Genomic DNA, 20,565 nt, shown 5'->3' with positions numbered 1-20,565 from the left:
TCCCTTCATGCACTGAAAAAAACATTTATTGAAGACCACTGTATGTGCCAGGGTTACAGAGACAAGTCCCTGCCCTCAAGGAGCTCACAGTTTAACAGGGAAACCAACAGGATGAACACAGTGGCTAAAGCAAAATGTCGTTAAGTTTGATAGGCAAGCACAAGGCAACCAACTCATCTGGGGCCAGGTGCAGCTTCTGGAACAAGTTCACCCTGAGCTGAGTCTTGAGAGATGAGTATGAATTAGCTTGGCAGAGAGGTAAGGAGGCGAAAGCATTCCAGGCACAGCAACCAACACGTGCAGGAGCACTGAGGCAGATTAAAACTTGGGAAACTCCTCCAAGGAATTCATCATGAATGCTGATGAGAGCATGATAGATGAAACTGGGGCAGCAGGTACCAATCCGATCATGAGGAGCCTCTTGGATGCCGTACTAACGAATTTGGACAGTTCCCACAAGCGAATGAGGAGTACCAAAGGACGATACACAGAAAAGGCACAAATGAGATCTGGGTTATTAGAAAGTCCACGGCAAGGAGAATGAACTACAATGGAGGATGGGGTGGGGAGAGTGGGACTAGAGTTGCAAAGTGATTTGCAGTGATCCAGGCAGCAGATGAGGAGGGTGAAATAGCAACAGTGGTGATGAAGTTTAAGAGATAGAAGGTTCAGGACTCCGTGTTTGGATATACTGGAGGAGAGACAGCAGCCAGGTTTCTGGCTTAACCAATCAGGTGGGGGAGTGCAGAAAATCAGCTTGGGATATTCTGAATTTCAGGTGCCTCTGGGAATCCAGGTGGTTCTGTCTATGAGGCATTTGGAGAGACAGATCTGGAGCTTGGGAGAGAGACTGGGGCTGGAGATGTGGATGTGGGAGTCATCGATGGAGATGACTGATGGAGTCATTGATGGGGGCTGCAGCCATGCATGTGGGGATGGTCCCAGGAAGGATGAGTCCAGTGTGGACAGCAGGGACAGGGCCAAGGCTGAGCCTGAGAAGGGAGTCCACTGGGTATGGTACACACCCCAGTGCCGAAAGACACCTTCCTGCCAACCACAGGAGCCAGTGACAGTCACCAAAGAGCACTTCACCTCATGGCCACTAGGCAACACAGGAGGAAAGCACAAGGGGAATAGGAAGTTTGCAAGCTCAAGGGCTTCCAGGGGCTGGCAGCTTTGGGAAGTGCATCAGTGAGCTCCTAGTATTCTGGCTCAATAGAAAGTGACATGACAGTGTCCTCGGCATTCATGGGGAAATCCGCACATCATCCCCTCTAGACCTCCCTTGTTCCACAGAATATGAATGGAGGGGACCCTGAATACTTTAGGGGAGGATATTTGACCACAAACAGCTTCTCACGGGCAAGTCCCAGGGCCCCAGCAGCACATAGTTACCTTCTCCAGAGGGCAGCATGCTGTCCATGCTGTGGGGGGATGCTGTGAGCTGTGGGAAGGTTGGGTCCCCGCCTTCCAGGACGTTGGCTCTGTGAACATCCCAGCAATAAGGAAACGTGAGTCAGGCCTGCTCAGAACTGTGAACCTTTCAACTTGGCCAAGGTGTCCGGTGTCCACTCTGGACCTGGACAGGCCAGAAAATGAAGTGTGTGTCTGAGTGGGAGAACAGGTCTCACTGTTTGCATCCTGGCCTTTGGCCCCACTGCCTGCCTGGGCCTGCCTAATATGTGTGGGACACAGTTCAGCAGAGGTGGTGGCTGCAGTAACCACTGCCAGCACTACAGCACCTCCTCCTGCCAGCCTGCAGTGCACCTAGCCCTGGCCCCTCACGCAGCTCTAACGATAGGTGGGGTTTTGGACACTATGGGGAAGGACGAGTGGAGAGCAGGCCTGGCCGGAGAGAGGCTCCTTCACCTCCCTCTGCTCCTCTAGCAGGTAGCAGCCTTTTGAGATGGCATTCCAGCTGCCAGTGCTTGGACCCCCTGCCTGATAGATCCTCAGCCAAGGCCAGTATGAGCTAGTGCCTGTATGAGCCTTTCATAGATCGTCAACCCCTTCCTCCACAGCAGCACAAGTGGATGCCTAGAGTGCAGGGCCTGTGCAATTCAAAGGTTAGCTGCTTTATCTGAAAGGAAATGTTGCTGTTTCCTGGAGCAGTTTCATAAGCCAGGGCCTGCACGGTACAAGTACTGAAGCTTGTCCTTTGTTAACAATCCTTTCTAGCTTCTGCCAGTCCTGAGGCTTCACAGGTATTAGCAAGATGGCATTAAAGGATGTGATACTGGATGTTGCCTGCACCCCATTTTCTAGATAAGGAGCCCTAGGCATCTCTTTGAAGCAAGGGGAGCTTCAGATATAGGAAAAGTACTTACAAAACAACAGTGTTAGTTGAGACAATATATTCTACTTCCTTGGTCCAAGGGTTCATGAAACTGAACCATCGACTCCGTAGTGTGATAAAAGAACCATCTTTGATTTTAAATTTATAGCAATTAGTTGTAATTTTTTCTCTCGTCTGTAAAACTGAAAATGTAAAGAAAACATGAACATTGTTGTTTTCTCAGATGAAAGTATTAAACAGGACATCCAATACAAAATAGTAAAGGTACCTGAGCAATGACATCGCTCTTTAGTAAGCCAAGGAAACCCCAGTGGTCAACACTCAGGAAAGAGGTTGTTTCTGAGGGTCTAACTCAGAGCCTTTCAATTCATTTGTGAAGCTGTCACAATTTTCCATAGTCTGTAAAATTGAGGCTCTAGGGAATTACTGACTGCATGTTATATATCTAACTGGAATCAGCTCTAACATGACCACCAGCAAATGAGAAGGCACTGTCCAAAATGTCATGCTTTATCCCAATCAAAGCCCGAGGGCAATACAGAACTTATTTCTAAGAACATCCAAATCGACAGAGGCCACTCACCTATTCAACCTCATTCTTTCATATAATAAACATGTAATGAGCACTTCTCATGTGCCAGGCACTGGAGATACAAGAGGAGACAGGCTATGACTCCTGCCCTCAAGAAAAGGAGTGAGGGAAGGCTATACAGGAGAAGAGATCAGAGCCTTGAGGGATGAAGACAAGTTTGCCAAGAGAAGGAGGGAGAGAAGAACCCAGCAGTGCCTGAGGAGCAGCAGGGTCTGGTCAGGGAGGGGCCAGTGAGAAGGTCAGGGTGCCTGGAGCACAGGCCTCTGCAGGCAGGGATGGGGACTGAAACTGAGGAGGTGGGCTGGGGCCAGGAGGTGGAAAGTCTCACATTTGAATGCCTGTGAAAAGCGTTTGGGCTTGAGTCTAAAGCAGGAGGTTTTTAAGCAGGCTGATGTTATCAGTCTCAATCTATCTGGGGATGATGGGGATAAATGGGATAACTATGGAAGATGAACTGGGGGTTAGAGGGAGCAGGGAAACCCTGAGAAGTCTATCACAGGTCTCTAGGTAGGCACAAGGGCCTGAACCAGGGTGATGGCAGTAGGGGTGGTAAAAAGTAGACTTTTGGAAATGCATGTCTGAGGTGAATGAACAGGATCTGTTGGAGACACAGTAAAAGGAGTCAGTGTTGGTCTCTCTCAGGAGGCTGCACATGGAGCCATAGTATTAGTCAAGAGAGAAAGTACAGGAGGTAGTGCAGGCTTGAATGGAAAAGAGAATCAGATCAGTCTCGGCCGTACTAAATCCAGGGTCTGGGAAAACCCTCTGAACAAGAGATGTCTTTCAGAAACTGCCATGCAGTCAGCACAGGGCAACTACAAGGGGATAAACAGTGCCTGCAGGCAGCAGTTTCCTCTTCACACAGATTTTCTGACCTGAAGAGTCCTAGGCTGGCTGAGTCCTACATCCTCAGTGGACAGATTTCCCTGGAAGGTCATGTGGACTAGTCTAGAAGCAAGGGGACACTTTAAACTTAAGATCTTTTATACATCCTAGCTTACCTTGCCTATGACATTCTGCAAGATGTCCTATGTCATCTTGGTGAAAGTATTCATAACACGACGTCCCTAGAAGTTCTTGTGGTAAATATGCCAAAATAGCTGTTGCCCTAAAAGGGAATAAAGGAATATTTAAAGAAGAAAAAGCCATTCAGACGATTAATTGCAACTTTGCAATGGATAAACCCTGCTACAGCCTATGAGAGCAAGGTCAAAGCTGCACGCAAAAGAGCTGGATGGATTTTCAGAGGGCTCACTGTGTGGATCTTTTTTTTTCAGGCATCTGAATTTAATCAAAGCTATAAAAATAGAGGGAAACAAAGCAAAGAAGCTTTGTAAAGGGACTATTATCACAAGAAATCAAATCTGAGGGGGCTTTAAAAATGGTAAGCAGTCAGGCACAGTGGCTCATGCCTGTCATCCCAGCACTTTGGGAGGCCGAGGTGGGCAGATTGAGCTCAGGAGTTCAAGATTAGTTTGGGCAACATGGCGAAACCCTGTCTCTACCAAAAACACAGAAAAATGAGCTGGGTATGGTGACACACATGTATGGTCACAGCTACTTGTGACCTGAGGTGGGAGGACTGCTTGAGCCCGGGAGGTCAAGGCTGCAGTAAGCCAAGATCTCGCCACTGCACTTTAGCCTGGGTGACAGACTGAGATCCGTCTTTAAAAAAGGAACTACATTAATTAGATTAAAATGTGGTATAAATCTAAATCTCAGTGCAAGGCTTCTGGTTTTTGCTGCCTCCTTTTTATCAGGACAACCAAATGCCAGAAGCTGCAGCAGCTGAGGCCACAAGACAGCTGAGGCTGTCTCCTTTTCCAGCATGTTGTGGCTGTCTCTAGTAGCCAGAAAAATTATTAGCCTATGCATATTCTGAAGGAAAGCAGTAGGCAGCAGTAAATTTGGGACACCTGGGTGCTTGGTCCAGGTCTATTACCAATTAGTTGTGAATCCTACAGGAGACCAGTCCCCAGGCTGGGCCTCCGTTCTTCATCCATAAAATAAGGAGGTTGGATTAGATCAAGGCTGTCCAACAATAATTTCTGTGATGAGGGAAATGTTCTACATCTGTGCCGTTAGCCACATAGGAGGCTACCATGGCCAATGAGTATTTTATTGGACAACTCAGGACTAAATAATTGCTTCCAAGTCCTAGATTCAAAAGAATTTCAATCACAATAATGGTTCTGGAACATTCCATAGATTCAGACAGCATGCTATCCCTACTATTTTTCTTTCAGCCATGGACATCAAGGCACTCACTTAACTGTCTCTATATGCCAAAGAATGACAGAAAAATCTCTGTATTTATGATGATATGCTATTGAATCTCACTTTTTTTTAACAGAGACTCACATCACTTGTCTCTTTCTTTTTTTTTGAAACAGGGTCTCACTCTGTTGCCCAGGAGGAAGTGCAGTGGTACAATCACAGCTTACTGCAGTCTTGATCTCCCAAGGCTCAGGTGATCCTCCTGCCTCAGCCTCCAGAGGGTTGGGACTACGGGTATGTGCCACCATGACTGGCTAATTTTTGTATTTTTAGTAGAGACAGGGTTTTGCCATGTTGCCCAGGCTAGTCTCAAACTCCTGGGCTCAAGTGATCCACCCGCCTTGGCCTCCCAAAGTGCTGGGATTTCAGGTGTGAGCCACTCCACCCAGCTTTGTTTCTTTCTTTCTTCTTAGAAAAGCCAGCTGATGGCCCAGTCTTCTCTGCTTTTTAGATCAGGGTTGAAAATCCTCTACCATCATTGCTCAAGAGTAGTATGTAGACTCTTACCTCTGGTCTACAAAAACAAACTTTCCATCTATCGCGTGCCGAGAAACATATTCCATAGATTTCACCCTGATTTCCCCATTCACTGGTTGTGGAACTACATGAGAATGCAGTCGTCCAATTGCAACGAGGCAGCTGAGGTTACACCCCTCATTGTCTGGTTCATTGTCTTCATCCAGCCCCATCTTTGTGGGTGGCCAGCTTTTCAAATAGCCTGTGCTGTGGATTGTGCAGAAGCTTTTTCGATCTGCTAGAAGGCAAAGTTTGTGGTTAGTGTCAGCACTAGGTTTGGGTCATAGAGGTGTACGCAGCCGATGGTGGGGTGGGATGTAGGTAGGGAGTAAAAAAAAAAAAAAAAAATCAATGCTTCTCTCTCCAGAAGTGAGCATCTAGTGAAAGGGGTAGACAGAAAGAAAAACAAAAACTGTCATCCAGTGTCAGTATGCTTAAGTAGGGCCAGTTATACCATGGGCATTCATTACATACACCAAGGAAGGAATATCTAACTCTTCCTTGGGAAAGGAAGGCTCCCCCAAAAAACCAGTGGAGGAGGTGGGTCAAGAAGGATGAGCAGTGGCTGAGGGACTAGAATGTATAAAGGCTGAGGACATACAAAGGCACAGAGGAACAGCCTATATAGGAATGGCCAAGAGCTCTGTGTGGTTGAAGTGAAATTGGAGGTACTGGGAGTGAGGGGCAAATTGGAAAGGCAGGTTGGGGGAAGATTAAAAGGGCCATGGATCACTTGCTAACCAATATGTTGGTCTATTTTTTTTTAAGGCAAGAGATGGAGAGCCTCTAAAGGTATTTAAGTGCAGAAACAGCAAAATCAAATTGTGGTTTGGATGCTGTAGGAACAGAGTGACGTGTGAACTGGAAGAGAGTAGAAAACACAAGTAGGAATGCTAGTTCAGGGGCCAGTGGCTATAATACAGCAAGAGATGAGCAGGACTGAACTATGGCAGTGCAGTGAAGATGAGAGGGAGGAGAGAAAGGAAGCAGGAGAAATTTCTGAGATCAAACTATTGGGATTTGCTATGAATATCAGGCTTAAGGGAAAGAAACAAATGAAGATGACTCCAACTTTTCTGGATTGGGTGGTTGCTGTCAGAGAAGAGAGAAAACAGACCAGCAGAGAGAGAGAGAAAAAAGATTTTGATTCGGGACACATTAAGTGTAGAGCACTTATGGACCTCACCAACAAGCAAGCCACTATGGAGTGTCTGCCAAGCGTGGAGTCTGTGCTGGTTACTGGAATAAGAGTGAAAAACAAATCAGACATGCCCTTGTGGAGTTCACAGCCTAGTGGGGAGACAGACTTTAAACAAATAATCACACAAATAACTATATAACAGCAAGTACAAGAAAGCACTAGAAAGCAAACCAGCAGGGTGCTATAAGACATAAGGCGGTCTGAGGTTGGAGACAGCCATGTGAAGGGAGCTTATGGGGAGAGGGAAGAAATTCCAACCAGGAAGTGACAGCATGTGCAGAGGCATTGCCCAGAAAGGGCTTGAGGCATCAAAGGAAGTCAACATGGCTTACATGTGCTTAGTGGCAGGGTCAGGGGCTGCATGGTCACGTTAAATATTTTGAGCTTTTCTTCAAGAGCAATAGGGAACACTGAAGGGTTTTTAAAAGGGGACTGATAAAAAGATCATCCTGGCTGCTGTGTTGGAGGTGGGGAACATGTGTGTCAACACTTTCGACCTAGTGAGAGTTGGGGGCAGCTGGGAGCTGAGTGACAGTAGGCAGCGTGGAAAGGGACAAACATTTCAGAGAACTTTTGCAGATGGGACTCTCTGTGGCAGGATTTCATAACTAACGGGACTGAGGAGTGGGGTGGTGAGACAGAAGTGAGGGTGCCTCCCCAGCTTCTAGCATGAGCAGCCAGCTGGATGGCAGTGCCATTTATGCTGGAGGAGAGGCTCAGGTGATTACTTCGGCATGTATCCTGTTGGAGGTTCCCCTGAGATATCCAAGCAGGTTGATTTAGTAAGCAGTACATTTATGAATATGGAGTTCAAAAGAGAAGTCTAGGCTGGAAATATGAATGTGGAAGTTGTTGGCATTTAAAGCCAAGGGAGTAGATGATGTGACCTACAGAGAGAGACTGCAGACAGAGAAGCAGCCCAGGACAGAGAGGAGCAGCCAGCAAAGGGGCCAGCAAGAGAGCCTGTAGCAGCAGGGGGTCGAGGAGGAGGAAGAATGTGGTTTCATGGAATCAAGGGAAGAGAACACTTCAAGAAGGAAGACAAAGGAAAAGTGTGCATTCCATTTAACAACATGAAGGTCACTGGTGAGCTCAGAGTAATTTTGGTAGACTGGTGGGTGTTCATGAGGCAGTTAGGATTGTGGCTGAGAGTATTCTTCCTCAATTGCATTAAAAGAAACACAATTTAAACAGAGGAGTCCTCTCCACAAATCTCTGCCATCAGGCTTTTCAGCTCTCTCCTCTGCTCCCAACTGCCCTACACACAGGGAGGACTGCGGGGTACTGGCTGCAGTTCTGGGACCTGCCACTCTGGCCAGCCAGAAACCACTGAACCAATGCCCTGCTGAGAGCTCCGCTGTAGAAAGCAAGCTTCACCTGTCACAGGGTTTTAATTGTTACCTTTTTTCTTTGAGCAGGTAGAGGGGAAGTCCTTGTCTTCAACCTTTACTGAAGGCCTGTTACACTTCATCCTACAGAAGAAAGAACGTCGTGCTCCAGAACATAATCGAGATGGCCCAGGGGTTATATCTGTTTTAACTGGAAGTCCAGCTGCAAATCAATACACAAAATGTGATAAACTGAGAGCAGTGTTGTCTGTCAGGAGGGGGAGTGTGACCTTGAGCAAAGCCTTTTCTTGCCTGCCTCACTGTTTTATAATGATGACATGAGACAAATATCTCCCTAGTGTACGCTTTAACAGATGCAGCATGGATAGGTGTGTTGTCAGTCTGGAAATGTTTATAAATCACATAGAGCGTGCTACTAAATAAATTGATTAGGTACTCTGGGGATGAAAAGAAATATACTATGGGGTTCTTGCCCAACAGAAACTTATGGCTGACAAAGGGGAAATGGACGTGCACCAAGAAAAGATTAATAATAGGACAGGGTGATATAAGATTAGTGCCAAATAAATGGCAAAGACAACCTGTGCTTCCCAGAGGAGAAAGAACTTGGGCTGGCACTGAAGGATGAGTAGGATATGGATATTGGGAAGGAAAGGAGGGAGCAGGACTGCCTTAAGTTCTCAACCTGGCTTGTAGGCCAGAATCCCCTGGATGCGTGATCAACCTACAGATTCCTGGACCCCACTGTAGATCTGTGCTGTCCAATGCATTAGCCACTAGCTGCATGCAGCTACTGAGCACTTGAAATGTGGCTTTTCTAAATTGAAATGTGCTATAAGTGTGAAATACACACAGGATTTCAAAGACAGTACAGAAAAATAAAAGAATGTGAACGAACTTATTGTTTATAATTATTACATGCTGAAATAATATTTTGGAGTTAATTTTACATTTATTTTTATTTTTTAAAATCTGGCTACCAGAAAATATAAAATTACACATGTGGCTCATGTTTGTGGTTTGCATTATGTTTCTATTGGACTGTGCTGTCTGGAAAAACCAAATTAGAATCTCTGGGGGTGGAGCATGACTATGTTGAAAAGCTCCCAGGTGATTCTGAGGTGCACACCTCCTTACCAAACACTGGCTAGGTGTCAGTACAGAAGCCGAGGGAAAACACACCCATGGAAATCAGGCGAGCAAGTGTGCCAAGGAATGGCCGCTGCCCAGGGCTCCTTCTGGGCTTCCTCCCCTCCCATCTACCTCCCACATTGCCCACTCTGCGATCTCCCCTAGAATGCCAATCCAAGCCTGCCACACCCAACTCAGAGCTCTTCACTGTGTCCCCACAGAACAAAAGGTCTTCATGCTTCAGCCCTTCCCCTCCCCGCATGTTTTGTCCAATAGCACCAAGCATGCCATGTGGCTCCACACCCCTGCACCTGTCCACAGATGATGTTTCCTCTTCTCTCTTCCTCCCTTCATTACCTGGCAAACATTAATTCATCTTTTCAAACCCACCTCGGTTGTCATCTACTCAGTGATGCCTGTCCTTGCGCCCACATGAGAATTAATCATCCGTTCTCTATGCCTGGCACTATTTCTGTGGCTGCACCTATTACTATGCAGGGTGCTGTCTGTCTCCTCGTTTCTCTGACTATATGCTAAGAGCCTCAAAGGTAAGGACCAAATGCCATTCATATTTTTCTCCTAAGGTCACTAAAAAATCCAAGGCTAGACTATAAAGGACAACAGATACCAAAGTCTGCACCTTACTTTTAGGAACAAGAGGAGTACTGTAATGAAGATGATTTGAAGGAGATTCCTCTGGTGGTGTTTCTTTCCAGGGATTAACATGGACAGCTTGAGGGCAGGACATTAGTTAGGCCATGACTGCACTGGGCCAACGTGAATGCAACACTGATACTGTTCTTGCTATGTGCTAGGAACTGTTCGGCCTACTTTATATACATTAACACTTTCAATCCTCACAACAACCCAATGAAATAGGTACTCTTCCATAAATGAGAAAACTGAGACAGAGAGAGGTTAAGTAACTTAGTAACTTGCTCAAGGTCACACAGTTAGTGAATGGTGGAGCTGGAATGAGCCCAGTAATCTCCCTGTCTCTTATACACATCTAGATGTGTATAAGAGACAGGCAGTGGTACGATCTCGGCTCACTGCAACCCCCACCTCCTGGATTCAAGAAACTCTCCTGCCTCAGCCTCCCAAGTAGCTGGGATTATAGGCATGCACTGCCACACCTGGCTAGTTTTTGTATTATTAGTAGAGACAGGGTTTTGCCATGTTGGCCAGGTTGGTTGCAAACTCCTGACCTCAAGAGATCCACCTGCCTTGGCCTCCCAAAGTGCTGGGATTACAGGTGTGAGCCACCGCACCCAGCCAGAGTCCTCATTCTTAACTGTAGGAGTGCACAGCCTCCCACAGGACTAAAGTAGATGACAGCTACTGGGGCCTTGCACAGGAGTGTGTGCAGTAGCAGGAAGCCGGGGGCAGAGGGGTTGATGTGAATGGTGGTTCCACTACTGCAAGAAGAAAGCCAGGTGGGGGAGCCAACCTAAAGAGGAACACTTTGGTTGAAGAAACACCATATTTATAGTTGACGTTTTCTTTCTTTTATGAGGCTGCCTGTGTGCAACTCAGGTAAATAGAGCCCATTTGTTCTGAGAGAACAAATCAAACTTAGCCCTTTAAACTCAGGAGCATACAACTGGGATTTTCTAGATTCTGAAAGAAAAAAGAGAAGTCTAAAAATCAGAAAGAATCCAGTCTAAATAGCTCTTCTTTTCAATAAATTTGGACACGAGATTTTTTTCTTCTTATGTAAAATAAACCCAAAAGAACATAAATAATTCCATTTAGCCAAAGATAGCTCTGGTGCCCCAGAAAGACGACAGAGAAGTAGGACTGGAAAGACTGAGCCCATCACACACACTCACCCTCTGCTCACTCAGGGTTGGCTGCCTGTGAGTGCTGAGGAAATGCAAGGCCTCTGTGGTACTCACTTTTTGCATCTATGAGCCGCTCCCGGGGTGCAGTGTCGGAGGAGGAGAGCTGCTCCTTGACTTTGGCGATATCTTTAGGATGCAGGTAGTCAAACAAACTCTGACCAATCAGATCATTCTGTGGAGATGAAATGTTAAACATGGCAAGTCAACCGCATGCAGAAAATCAATTACGCAACAAGTAAGCGCACACAGTCTGCATGTTGTCTTTGTGTTTTTGTGCATGAGACCTCAAACTTTTCCTATGTGAACCTGTACATATGTCCAACCACTTTGCCTAGACACAAGGAAGGAGACATCTGGAGGTTAATTTTGATAACGTGAGAGGAAAACCCTCAATTATATAGTTCATGCTCTTCTAAGGCAATAATCTTGGAATTCCCCTGTAAGACCTCAGAAGGCGGAAGATAGGGGTGGGCTCTGACTCCAGCTCTGCTGTTCAGCCTCTCTGTTCTCAAGCAAGTTACGCATATCATATGCTTCAGTCACCTTGTCTATTAACAGAGAGATAACAGCAACTTCCTCCATAACTTTGCTCTGAGACTAAAAAGAGCAGAAATCTTTGGAAAAATTAAATTTACATTAATTCTAATTTACATAAATGTCATTTTGATTCTTCAAGTCTTCTGCCTACCAAGCTTCCATGCAAATACCAGTGTGTCAGTGAGTGAATGAATAAATGAATAAAAGCTCTGGGGGACATAACAGGTGAAAAGCTCTGTTCTAGAAGCGTTTATAAATGTTACTCTTATTTGATCCTATAGGTTATCATCATCCATTTTTAGAGTAAACTGAGGTTCAATAGAGCTAAGAAGTGACACAGCACTGCAAACACAGTATGGAGTGGATTTCCAAGTGTCGTATTCTCTGTTACTGTGTTACCTGCCTACCCTTCTCCCTTGTCAGATAGCCTCTTACCCTCTGTCCCGCCACATATTGTGGGATATTTATTTTGCAGCAATAGAAGAAAGCCATAATGCTACTGATCAGATCAGAGTCAGATCTTCCAATGGGGGGAATATGGAACATATTACCAGACTGTTCTAAGTCCAAATTAATTTATCTGTTAAGAAGTTAAGAATTTTCTGGAAGAAGTTCACATGTGACTTGTATACCATAATTATTCTGACAAAATTGAATGACACTTCTGACTGCTGTGAGGCTGCCCGCCACCAACAGGAGCATGAACAATACCTGGCTGTAGTTGAGGATCTTGAAGACAGACTCTGAGACAAAGAGTATCTTCCCTCGGTCACATCCTACGACAAACAAAAATCCATCTGCTGCCTAATCAGGAAAAATGGATAATCAATTTCTCATACTTTAGGAAAGATAACTTGTAATCCCCCTGATAACTAATAGAGGATGTGCCTTCTAAGCATCCAAAGCACAGGAACAATCACTGACAGTTTCAGTGATATCCTGAGTGCAGGATGCTGAAAACAAATTGTGTGTGTGTATGTGTGTGTGTTTCTACATATCATCTAATTATTATAGAAAAAAAGTCCAATTAAAGTAAGTTCTATTTCAAAGCAGAATTCAGCTTGTACATATTCTTTTGAAGGTATCATGGTCCAGAGAAATCATACTTCTTTGCTCTAATTATAACAACTCTATGGAGAGTCAGAATCTGAAATTTGGAAGGACTCTTGAAAAATCCCCTCTCTAACATCTCAGCCACCATCTGCCTTCAACTTGAAAACCTCCATGTACAGGGAGCTCTCTAAAACAGTGGTTCTCAACATTTGGAGTAGTGTTTTTTGTTTTTGTTTTAATGCTGATGGTCTGGCATGGGGCTGATCACTGGGGCATTTTTTAAACCCATCCCACTTCCACGTTAATGTGATTCTAACATACACAGGGCTGAGAACTACTACTCTCAAATGTTATCCCTCCATCCAGGGCTGGACTATTTGCATTCCAAGTGAGACAAGAAAAGCAAACCCCTCCACCCCGCCACTTAGATTCTTCTTACCCCTTTCTTCAGTTTAAATACAGGGAAAAATCTAAATGTTCCAATAAAGCCAGTCATTAAGACAGGACAACATTTGGTAAAGAGACTGAAGCAGGTAAATACCCAAGCTATAGTGCCTGAGAGCTTGGGCTGTTTTGTCAGCATATGTGTGAATTCCACCCACTGCCTTCCAGACATACAACCACTCAATTCCTGCTGGGGTCTTCCGGTGACAAGGAGGGTGCGCCCCACTCTGTCATGCCCTTGCTCTTATGACTCAGCCCTCCTTGGTTCTAATACACAGTGGGCTAGTTTCTCACCTTATTCACTGGTCCTCAATCTGTTCTTTGGAAAAATACAGAGAAACTCTGTTCTCTTTTTCCACAAAAGGGCCTTCATGATGTAGTTTAATTCAAGGAACTAGGAAATGAATTAATGTGCCAGAAGGTAAAAGAATAGTGCATGCACTTGTGCTGGGACAGAAGACATGAGTGAGAGGGGAACAGAATCACTGTTGCTGTGAGACCCTGGCAGGCTACTCAGCCAGAAGGAAGCTGGGGAGGAGCCTTTCCTAAGTTAGGTCCCTAAGCTGGCCCAGGGGCAAGGGATGACAGTGAGGGGGAAGTAACTTTCCAAGCACCATCTGCTGGAAGCCTCATTCTGTCAACAAATAGGGTATTAATAACTTCCTCGTTTGCCTTGCAGATAATCTTATATCTCACAGAAGTGTTTTTGAGGCTTTTCATTGATGTGGCAATGTGGCTTGAAAGGTACCTGGACAGAAGGGAACTGTGACACCCTGGAGGTAATGCTGGGCAGGGTCAGGCCTGAACCGACAACATGGGTAAAGCTATTTCAACACTCCAGGGGAAAGCCAGCAGGTTCCAAAGCAGTGAATGCATCAGCAGGGGGAGGCTCTGGACATTCCAACTCCACAGCACCCTGGCTGGCAGACCATCTGTGAAGGAGCCGGGCCCAAAGGACAGCTAAGGAACAGAAGCTGTGAGAACACTACCAGCACCACAGAGCCACAGGGCCAGCCAGTGGTAGGGTCACTCTTGGGAAGACAGTGCTGGTTAATAAATGACAGAGAGGCCCTGGTACGGTCTGCCTGGTTTTTAAAACATGAAGAAGTAATGTAGACATTGTAAACTGATACAGTTGACTGATCCCTGACATACACTTTATTAAAGATATTTTGAAAGCACTTAGTAAAGAAAGCAGTTTGTCCATTTTGCATTGCTGAGGAAAAGCAGAAGTCCAGCTCCTGCAACCAAACTGTCTGAACATCATCTGAGTGGACCTGGCTTTCTGTTGAAGCAAGTCCCTGGAACTGGGCCCCTGGAAGTGATAAGGGATTGGACAGCATTTCACAGCCACTGACGTGCCAGAGAGGTGACAAAAGCTTCATCAGGCAAGAGAGATCACTCTTGAGTGCTGCATAAAACAAAGGAGTAGAAAAGACAAGCCCAACATGAAGTATTTAGCTGAGATAGCATTTTAATCCTTGTTCCATACCCTGGTAAGTATGGGTATCTGATAGAAAATTATTAAGAAAAGCAATAAAAAGAAAACGATTAAGCATGTGCCATTGCAAAAGGAGCTTGTTTTATTTATTTTTAAATTTGTCCATCCACAGGACTCTGCTTGATAATTATTTTACATATATATATATATGAATGAAATAAAGACAGATTCTTTTTCTTAAAATAATCAAGCCTGTACCCCAACCTCAAATGTCATTGATTTGGACATTCCTAGAACAATGCCAAGCCTCTAGTAAGTACACAAAAGTGTTTGTTGGATTCATGAATACGCAAGAATGAAAGAGATAGAGGCATGCCTATCACATCTACAGCTGCAGATCTGTTACCAGTATGGGAATCAGGACCAGTTACATAATTTGTGGGGCCCAGTACAAAATGAAAATGCAGGGATCCTTGCTCAAAAATTACATTTTCAAGATGGTGACAGGGCATTAAACCAAGCATGGGGCCCTGTGAAACTGCAGAGGTCGCAAGCCCACGAAGCTGGCACCGATGGCAGCTCTCGAGATGCTACAGACGTCGGTCATATTTTAACCTCAGCAAATCCTCTCTGAGAACATAGACATTTTTATGAAAAGGATGGAGAGATGGACAGAGCTGGGTGTTTGAATAACTGTGTCCTGGGAGTGGTAACCAAAACACCATCACTCACTTGATCGGGAGCCTGGTCCCACCCTAAAGTGTTTATCATTGATTTGGATGTTCCTAGAACAATGCCATGCATCTATTAAGTATACAAAAATATTTGTTGAGTTTATGAATAAACAAGGATGAAAGGCACAGAGGCATGTATTGGATCTACAAGTCACACAAAGATTCCAAGGGTCATTAATGACAAGCTGGACTGTGGGGCCATTCAACAAACAGGTTTTGACAGGAATGAAAGAGAAGTCCTATCTTAAGTTCAAAAAAGCACCTATACAAGATGTAAAAAACCTGACCTAACAATAATTCATATTCAGGAGAGAACGGGGAGGGGGCAGTACTGCAGCTGCCCCAAATGATGCGGTACTAATGAGATGGCTTTTTTGGCAAGGAAGGCACTAGCCCCATTCATCCTCAGGCCAACCAGACCACAGTTGACATGCTATATTGGGTTGTGGGAGTCATTTCTGGAAGGAATCGAGCAAATGCATGTGGCTCTGGAAAGTGTGTGTGGCAAACACTGTTGGGGGAGCCAATTCCCAACACCATTCCTAGGCCCCTTCTCTCTTGCCTGTCTCCATCAGGGAGGCTGGAAAATCTATACACACTTGCTTCTGCACCCTGCCCTGCAGCCAGGTGTGACCAAGTGACACACTTTTGGATAAGGTGAAGTCCACTATTGAGTTTTCAGGAAGGTGTATCCTCTCTTGATAAAAAGGACAGCCAGACTAGAGTTTCATTTACCCCTATTTTTACAGTGGGTCTGGCTACTTAGACCTGGCAGAGGTACCCGGCTACATTAAGGAAACAAGCTAGCATGCTAGCTTGGTGTGGCTGAGTGCAAAGACAGAAAGAACCTGGTTCCTATTGACCTCATTGAACCACTGCAGCAACCCCACATAACCTACTCCAGACCAGTTATACTTGAGAAATGAAACTCTATTTATTCATCAGGTCTTCTGGTCCTCGCAGGTGAATGCTTTCCAATTTGAGATAGCACGTCATGAGGAGATAAATAGAGAATGCTGGAGTGAGCAGACAGGCCAGGCTTACAGAGAGCTGAAAATGGATAGTGATGATGCAAAATTCCAGATGGACTACCTTCTACTCCAGGGCTTTGCAAACTTCTGCTCAAAGATGGGTATGCAGATTCTGTAGGCTGTGCAAGTAAGGTCAGCCCTGACTTCGTGGGAGGTGGAAGCAGGTATCCTTCCTTTTAGTTAACGTTTTTCTATTCTTCTGTTTACAATTTGCAAGAACACGTTTCTGAATTCAGTTTCTTTCCCTTCAATTCCAAAGTTAATCTCACTTTACCTAGTAACACTACTTAGAGCCCTGTGCAGACCTAATTCCTCATGGAAGACAACAGGTTCCCACAGTGCCACCTCAACCATCTCCCAGCAGAGATTTAGCAAGACAGAGAGCGCACTCAAGTCAAGCAAGTGAAAGCATATACCTCTTGCATTTATTTTTCTTATTTGGACCACTAGTCTTTGGAAGTTTGTTTGTTTCCTTGATTTTTGAGACAGAGTCTCACTCTGTTGCCCAAGCTGGAGTGCAGTGGCGTGACCTCGGCTCAACTGCAACCTCTACCTCCCGGGTTCAAGCGATTCTCATGTCTCAGCCTCCCAAGCAGGCACCTGCTACCACACCCAGCTAATTTTTATATTCTTAGTAGAGACAGGGTTTCAACGTTGGCCATGCTGGTCTCAAACTCGACCTCAGGCGATCTGCCCGCCTTGGCCTCTCAAAGTGCTGAGATTATAGGCGTGAGCCACAGTTTTGTTGTTTTGATGGGATTTTGGTGTAAAGATTTAGGTGGACTTTTTTTGTGCTAGTGGTTAAATCAGGTGAAAAGAAAGTCTCAATTGTTGTTGGTTTCAGTCCCTTCCTAAAATCTTCATGCAGAAATGTGATTCTTAAATCCCTCTTATTTTTAACAAATCTTGCCTCTTCTGATTTAAAATTGCAGTAGCATAGGCCTTCCATTTTTGCCTAGATGAGGTTAAAAGAGGAGGAGAATGGTTTTGTGGAAGAAATGTGAAGCCTGTCCAAACAATAAGATAAAGGGAGGGACCCGAGAGAGGAAGCAGGCCTAAAAAAAAGCTCAGTGTTGAAACATCAAATTCCCACATGCTGCTACTTACTTGAAAATTTATCAAAACAAATGTTGTAAAACAATCCTATAATTGAACATACCCTGAGAATGAGGTGTTTCAATTCATCGTCTGACAGAAAAGTTGGTTTGTAGTTTGCTTCTGTATATGGATTGGTGGCACCTTAGGGGGGAAAAAGAGAAAGTATTGGTATACTTGATATTCAGAAAATGTCTCATTCTAATTTGCTGCCTCTAACCTTTTGCAAGTGGCCTAGTCCCTGTGACCTGGTATTTAAATTTTGTTGTTTAGGCCTTAACTGAGATGGGCCTAGATCTGGCTTTGGACGGAATGCTGTAAGCCAAAGATAATACCATGGAAAAGAGAACACTGTTACCCACAGGAGACCTAACATGCCTGTTTTTCTCATTACAGGGAAAACCAAGAGATAACAGAAGGAAGTTTAACAATCTGCTTCTAAGAGAGAAGGCAGCTCTGGAAGTAAACTGGTAGAGGCTCCTCAGAGAGTTCCCTCTTCCTAAGATCTGTATTAAATGGGTTGTCTGGTAGTCCTTCAAATCACCACTCTAAATGTTCTTGGGAACCCATCCAGTCTGCCAGGCCCTGAGTAAATATATTGCGGAAGGCATTTAATGTGAGTGCCTCTTCATCGGGGTGAGTTAAATGAGTGCGGCAATGTGGAGGAATGCATTGCTTCAGTCAGTGCAGCTCCCACTCCCAGGACTGAAAGGGGACAAGACTTATGCTTAAAAGGTTGTCAGTCTGGCATTTTTCAGGAGAACAATCACTTAATAGAGAAAAATGCCAGCAGTAAATGATTTGGAGTCTGCAGAAGAGCGAGTGGAATAGTGAAAGAATAAAATGAAACGGATCTGTAACAATTCAAAGTGCCATGGGGAGGGAGGGAGACAGGACGTGTTGCAACCATTCAATTGATCCCTATCCCTGCTCTTTATTGTAACTTGAGATTTGCCACTTATTTCCAATTTAATAGAAATTAGTTTATAATAATTTAACCCGTGTTATCTTTGCTAATATGAATTTTTAAATGTCATTCTCCCAGCACAGGATACAACATTTATATTTTTGGATAATGATCTAAAGTCAGACAAAACCAGTTACTTCTTATTTCTGGTGGCTTTGTGCAAATATAAAAAGACGCAATTCTACCACGCAGGTCAGAGATCTGACTGAGCGCCCACTTTCCAATTTCCTCCAAAAGTCCAAGACTAGCTATGGAAAATTCCAGGAACAGCATTCACTAAAATGCCTGATATATTTCAGATTTCTCTTGTGGTTTGGATAAGTCACTTCCACTTTTCTGCCTCTGTTTTCTCACCCTCCCCACACTCAGAAAAGAAGGAAAATACTGCCTCCCTCACAAAGAGTGGATCTGGTTCGGGAAAATTCCAGGAAGATGAAAATATCTTCAGTGTTCATTCCTGACAACAAAATGCCGCGAGAACCCGCAACCCGTGACTCACTTTTCAAAGGAACCATGATGCATTTTCATCTTTGAAACTGACTTTTCTGTGTCACTGTGTGCACCTACATTTCTGCGTGTCATAATTGTAAGGATGGGATCCAGGCACAAACATAGGCAAGATGTGAGACATCAGAGCAGTATCGTGTCTGATAGGCACATAGCCTGATTACATGCATATACAGAGATGTGCAAAGCACATAGTTTCTATGCTCTGAGAATGTGTGACTGCAAAATTGCATGTCAAAACCCACATAAGCTCAATAATCACTTCATTTGGCATCACGGCTGTTGCTGAAAAGTAAAGGCATACTACTCAAGGCTACATAATTGCAAGTAATAAACATTTGCCTTAGGGACAGGAACATTCTAGGCAAGGGTGGTAACATTTGTGGGCAAGGATATAAAGGACAATAGAGCCCAGGGTCTCACCTCTTAATGTTTTCATGTGCTGAACAGCCATCCTTAGCACAGTAAGTTTATCTAATTTCCTGGACATTGCGTTGCATGTTGGTACCAAAGAAGCCAACTCATCTATAAAACTGTTCATTTTATCCCGGCGCCGCTTTTCAATCTGACTGTGAGCTTCCCTGAACAACAATATGAAAAACGATTTCTTATAAAATGTAACCAAGCATCAAGAAAAGACGACAAAAATAAATGAGTTGTAACTGTTTTCAATGTTCATCTGACAAGGCAAATTTAGAATCTGCAGAATGTTCAAAATTAGACTTTTCTACTGAAGTCTCCAAGAAAATGGTCTCACTGCCAGGTCAGTATTAGTTTATGTTTACCTCATCCTTAGAATTCAGGAGAAAAGCTACAAAAATTGTCTTTTCAGAGTAAACTGAATTGTTCATTTCTCTTCATTTCTTTTCCTCTCAGCCTTTGCAAAATTGGATTTTGAAATGGGGGTGAAAGGACAGAGAAGGGAGGTGGTGGCTTCATAGCACAGAGCATCCAGAGCCCCGTGGGCTGTCCCTGAGGTCTGTGAGGAGCCCGCTGTGTGGCCGTGTGACCTGGGCAGGGCACCACTTCTTTCCAGTCACAGCCTCACTGACTAGGGCACCCAGTAACCAACACCATCATCCTTGGATCAACCAGGACTCCACCTAGGTGCAGCAGATGCTACATCTGTCCCCAGGAGCCTCCCCTGAGGAATGTCACACTCCTCCCTCCCGGAAGTGGCTGCCTGCTGAGGCAGGCTGACACTGACTGATGTGCATCTGCCATTGGTGACGGTCCTCCTAAGGAAGTGCAGCAACTATGGAAATTCAGTTTGCTGCAGCTGCCACAGATACAGAGCTCCTGCCAAGGCTGGCCTCTGAGGGAAGAGCTTGAAGCCTTAGGGCAGCCAATTTCTGCAGCCCCCTGTATCAGTCTGTCATGATGCAGCCTCAGAACACAGCCTGGTACTAACGGCAGAACTGAGGACCCAATGGGAAGAGGTCAGCAAGTGTGGCTGGAGGCAGGAAGGACCCAGGCAGAGAATCTACTAGAGGCACCTAGCGTGCCCCGTGTGGTGCATTCAGTTGCAACTCGCAGTGCAATAGGAGCCC

At 45.0% G+C, this 20,565-nt stretch overlaps 1 protein-coding gene across 7 annotated transcripts in view; it reads right to left on the bottom strand.

The window, feature by feature from the left end:
• The window catches only part of ARNTL (aryl hydrocarbon receptor nuclear translocator-like), a 112,727-nt gene that overhangs the window by 9,142 nt on the left and 83,020 nt on the right, over positions 1 to 20,565 (bottom strand). For 4 of the 7 annotated variants that reach the window (XM_012001412.1, XM_012001432.1, XM_012001422.1 and 1 more), the window contains 9 exons: positions 19,439 to 19,596; positions 17,606 to 17,685; positions 12,455 to 12,547; positions 11,261 to 11,378; positions 8,284 to 8,433; positions 5,673 to 5,919; positions 3,890 to 3,996; positions 2,328 to 2,478; positions 1,396 to 1,484 (listed from right to left, as the gene is read on the bottom strand). In XM_012001412.1, the coding sequence (XP_011856802.1) occupies positions 1,396 to 1,484; positions 2,328 to 2,478; positions 3,890 to 3,996; positions 5,673 to 5,919; positions 8,284 to 8,433; positions 11,261 to 11,378; positions 12,455 to 12,547; positions 17,606 to 17,685; positions 19,439 to 19,596 (1,193 nt within the window). The remainder of the gene's footprint in view (positions 1 to 1,395; positions 1,485 to 2,327; positions 2,479 to 3,889; positions 3,997 to 5,672; positions 5,920 to 8,283; positions 8,434 to 11,260; positions 11,379 to 12,454; positions 12,548 to 17,605; positions 17,686 to 19,438; positions 19,597 to 20,565) is intronic. The other 3 variants (XM_012001441.1, XM_012001463.1, XM_012001450.1) reach the window with 1 other exon arrangement.

The sequence above is a fragment of the Mandrillus leucophaeus genome, unplaced genomic scaffold, assembly GCF_000951045.1.
Source record: "Mandrillus leucophaeus isolate KB7577 unplaced genomic scaffold, Mleu.le_1.0 Scaffold1178, whole genome shotgun sequence".
In the NCBI taxonomy this organism is placed as follows: Eukaryota; Metazoa; Chordata; class Mammalia; order Primates; family Cercopithecidae; genus Mandrillus; species Mandrillus leucophaeus.
This window is presented reverse-complemented; position numbering and strand designations above follow the sequence as displayed.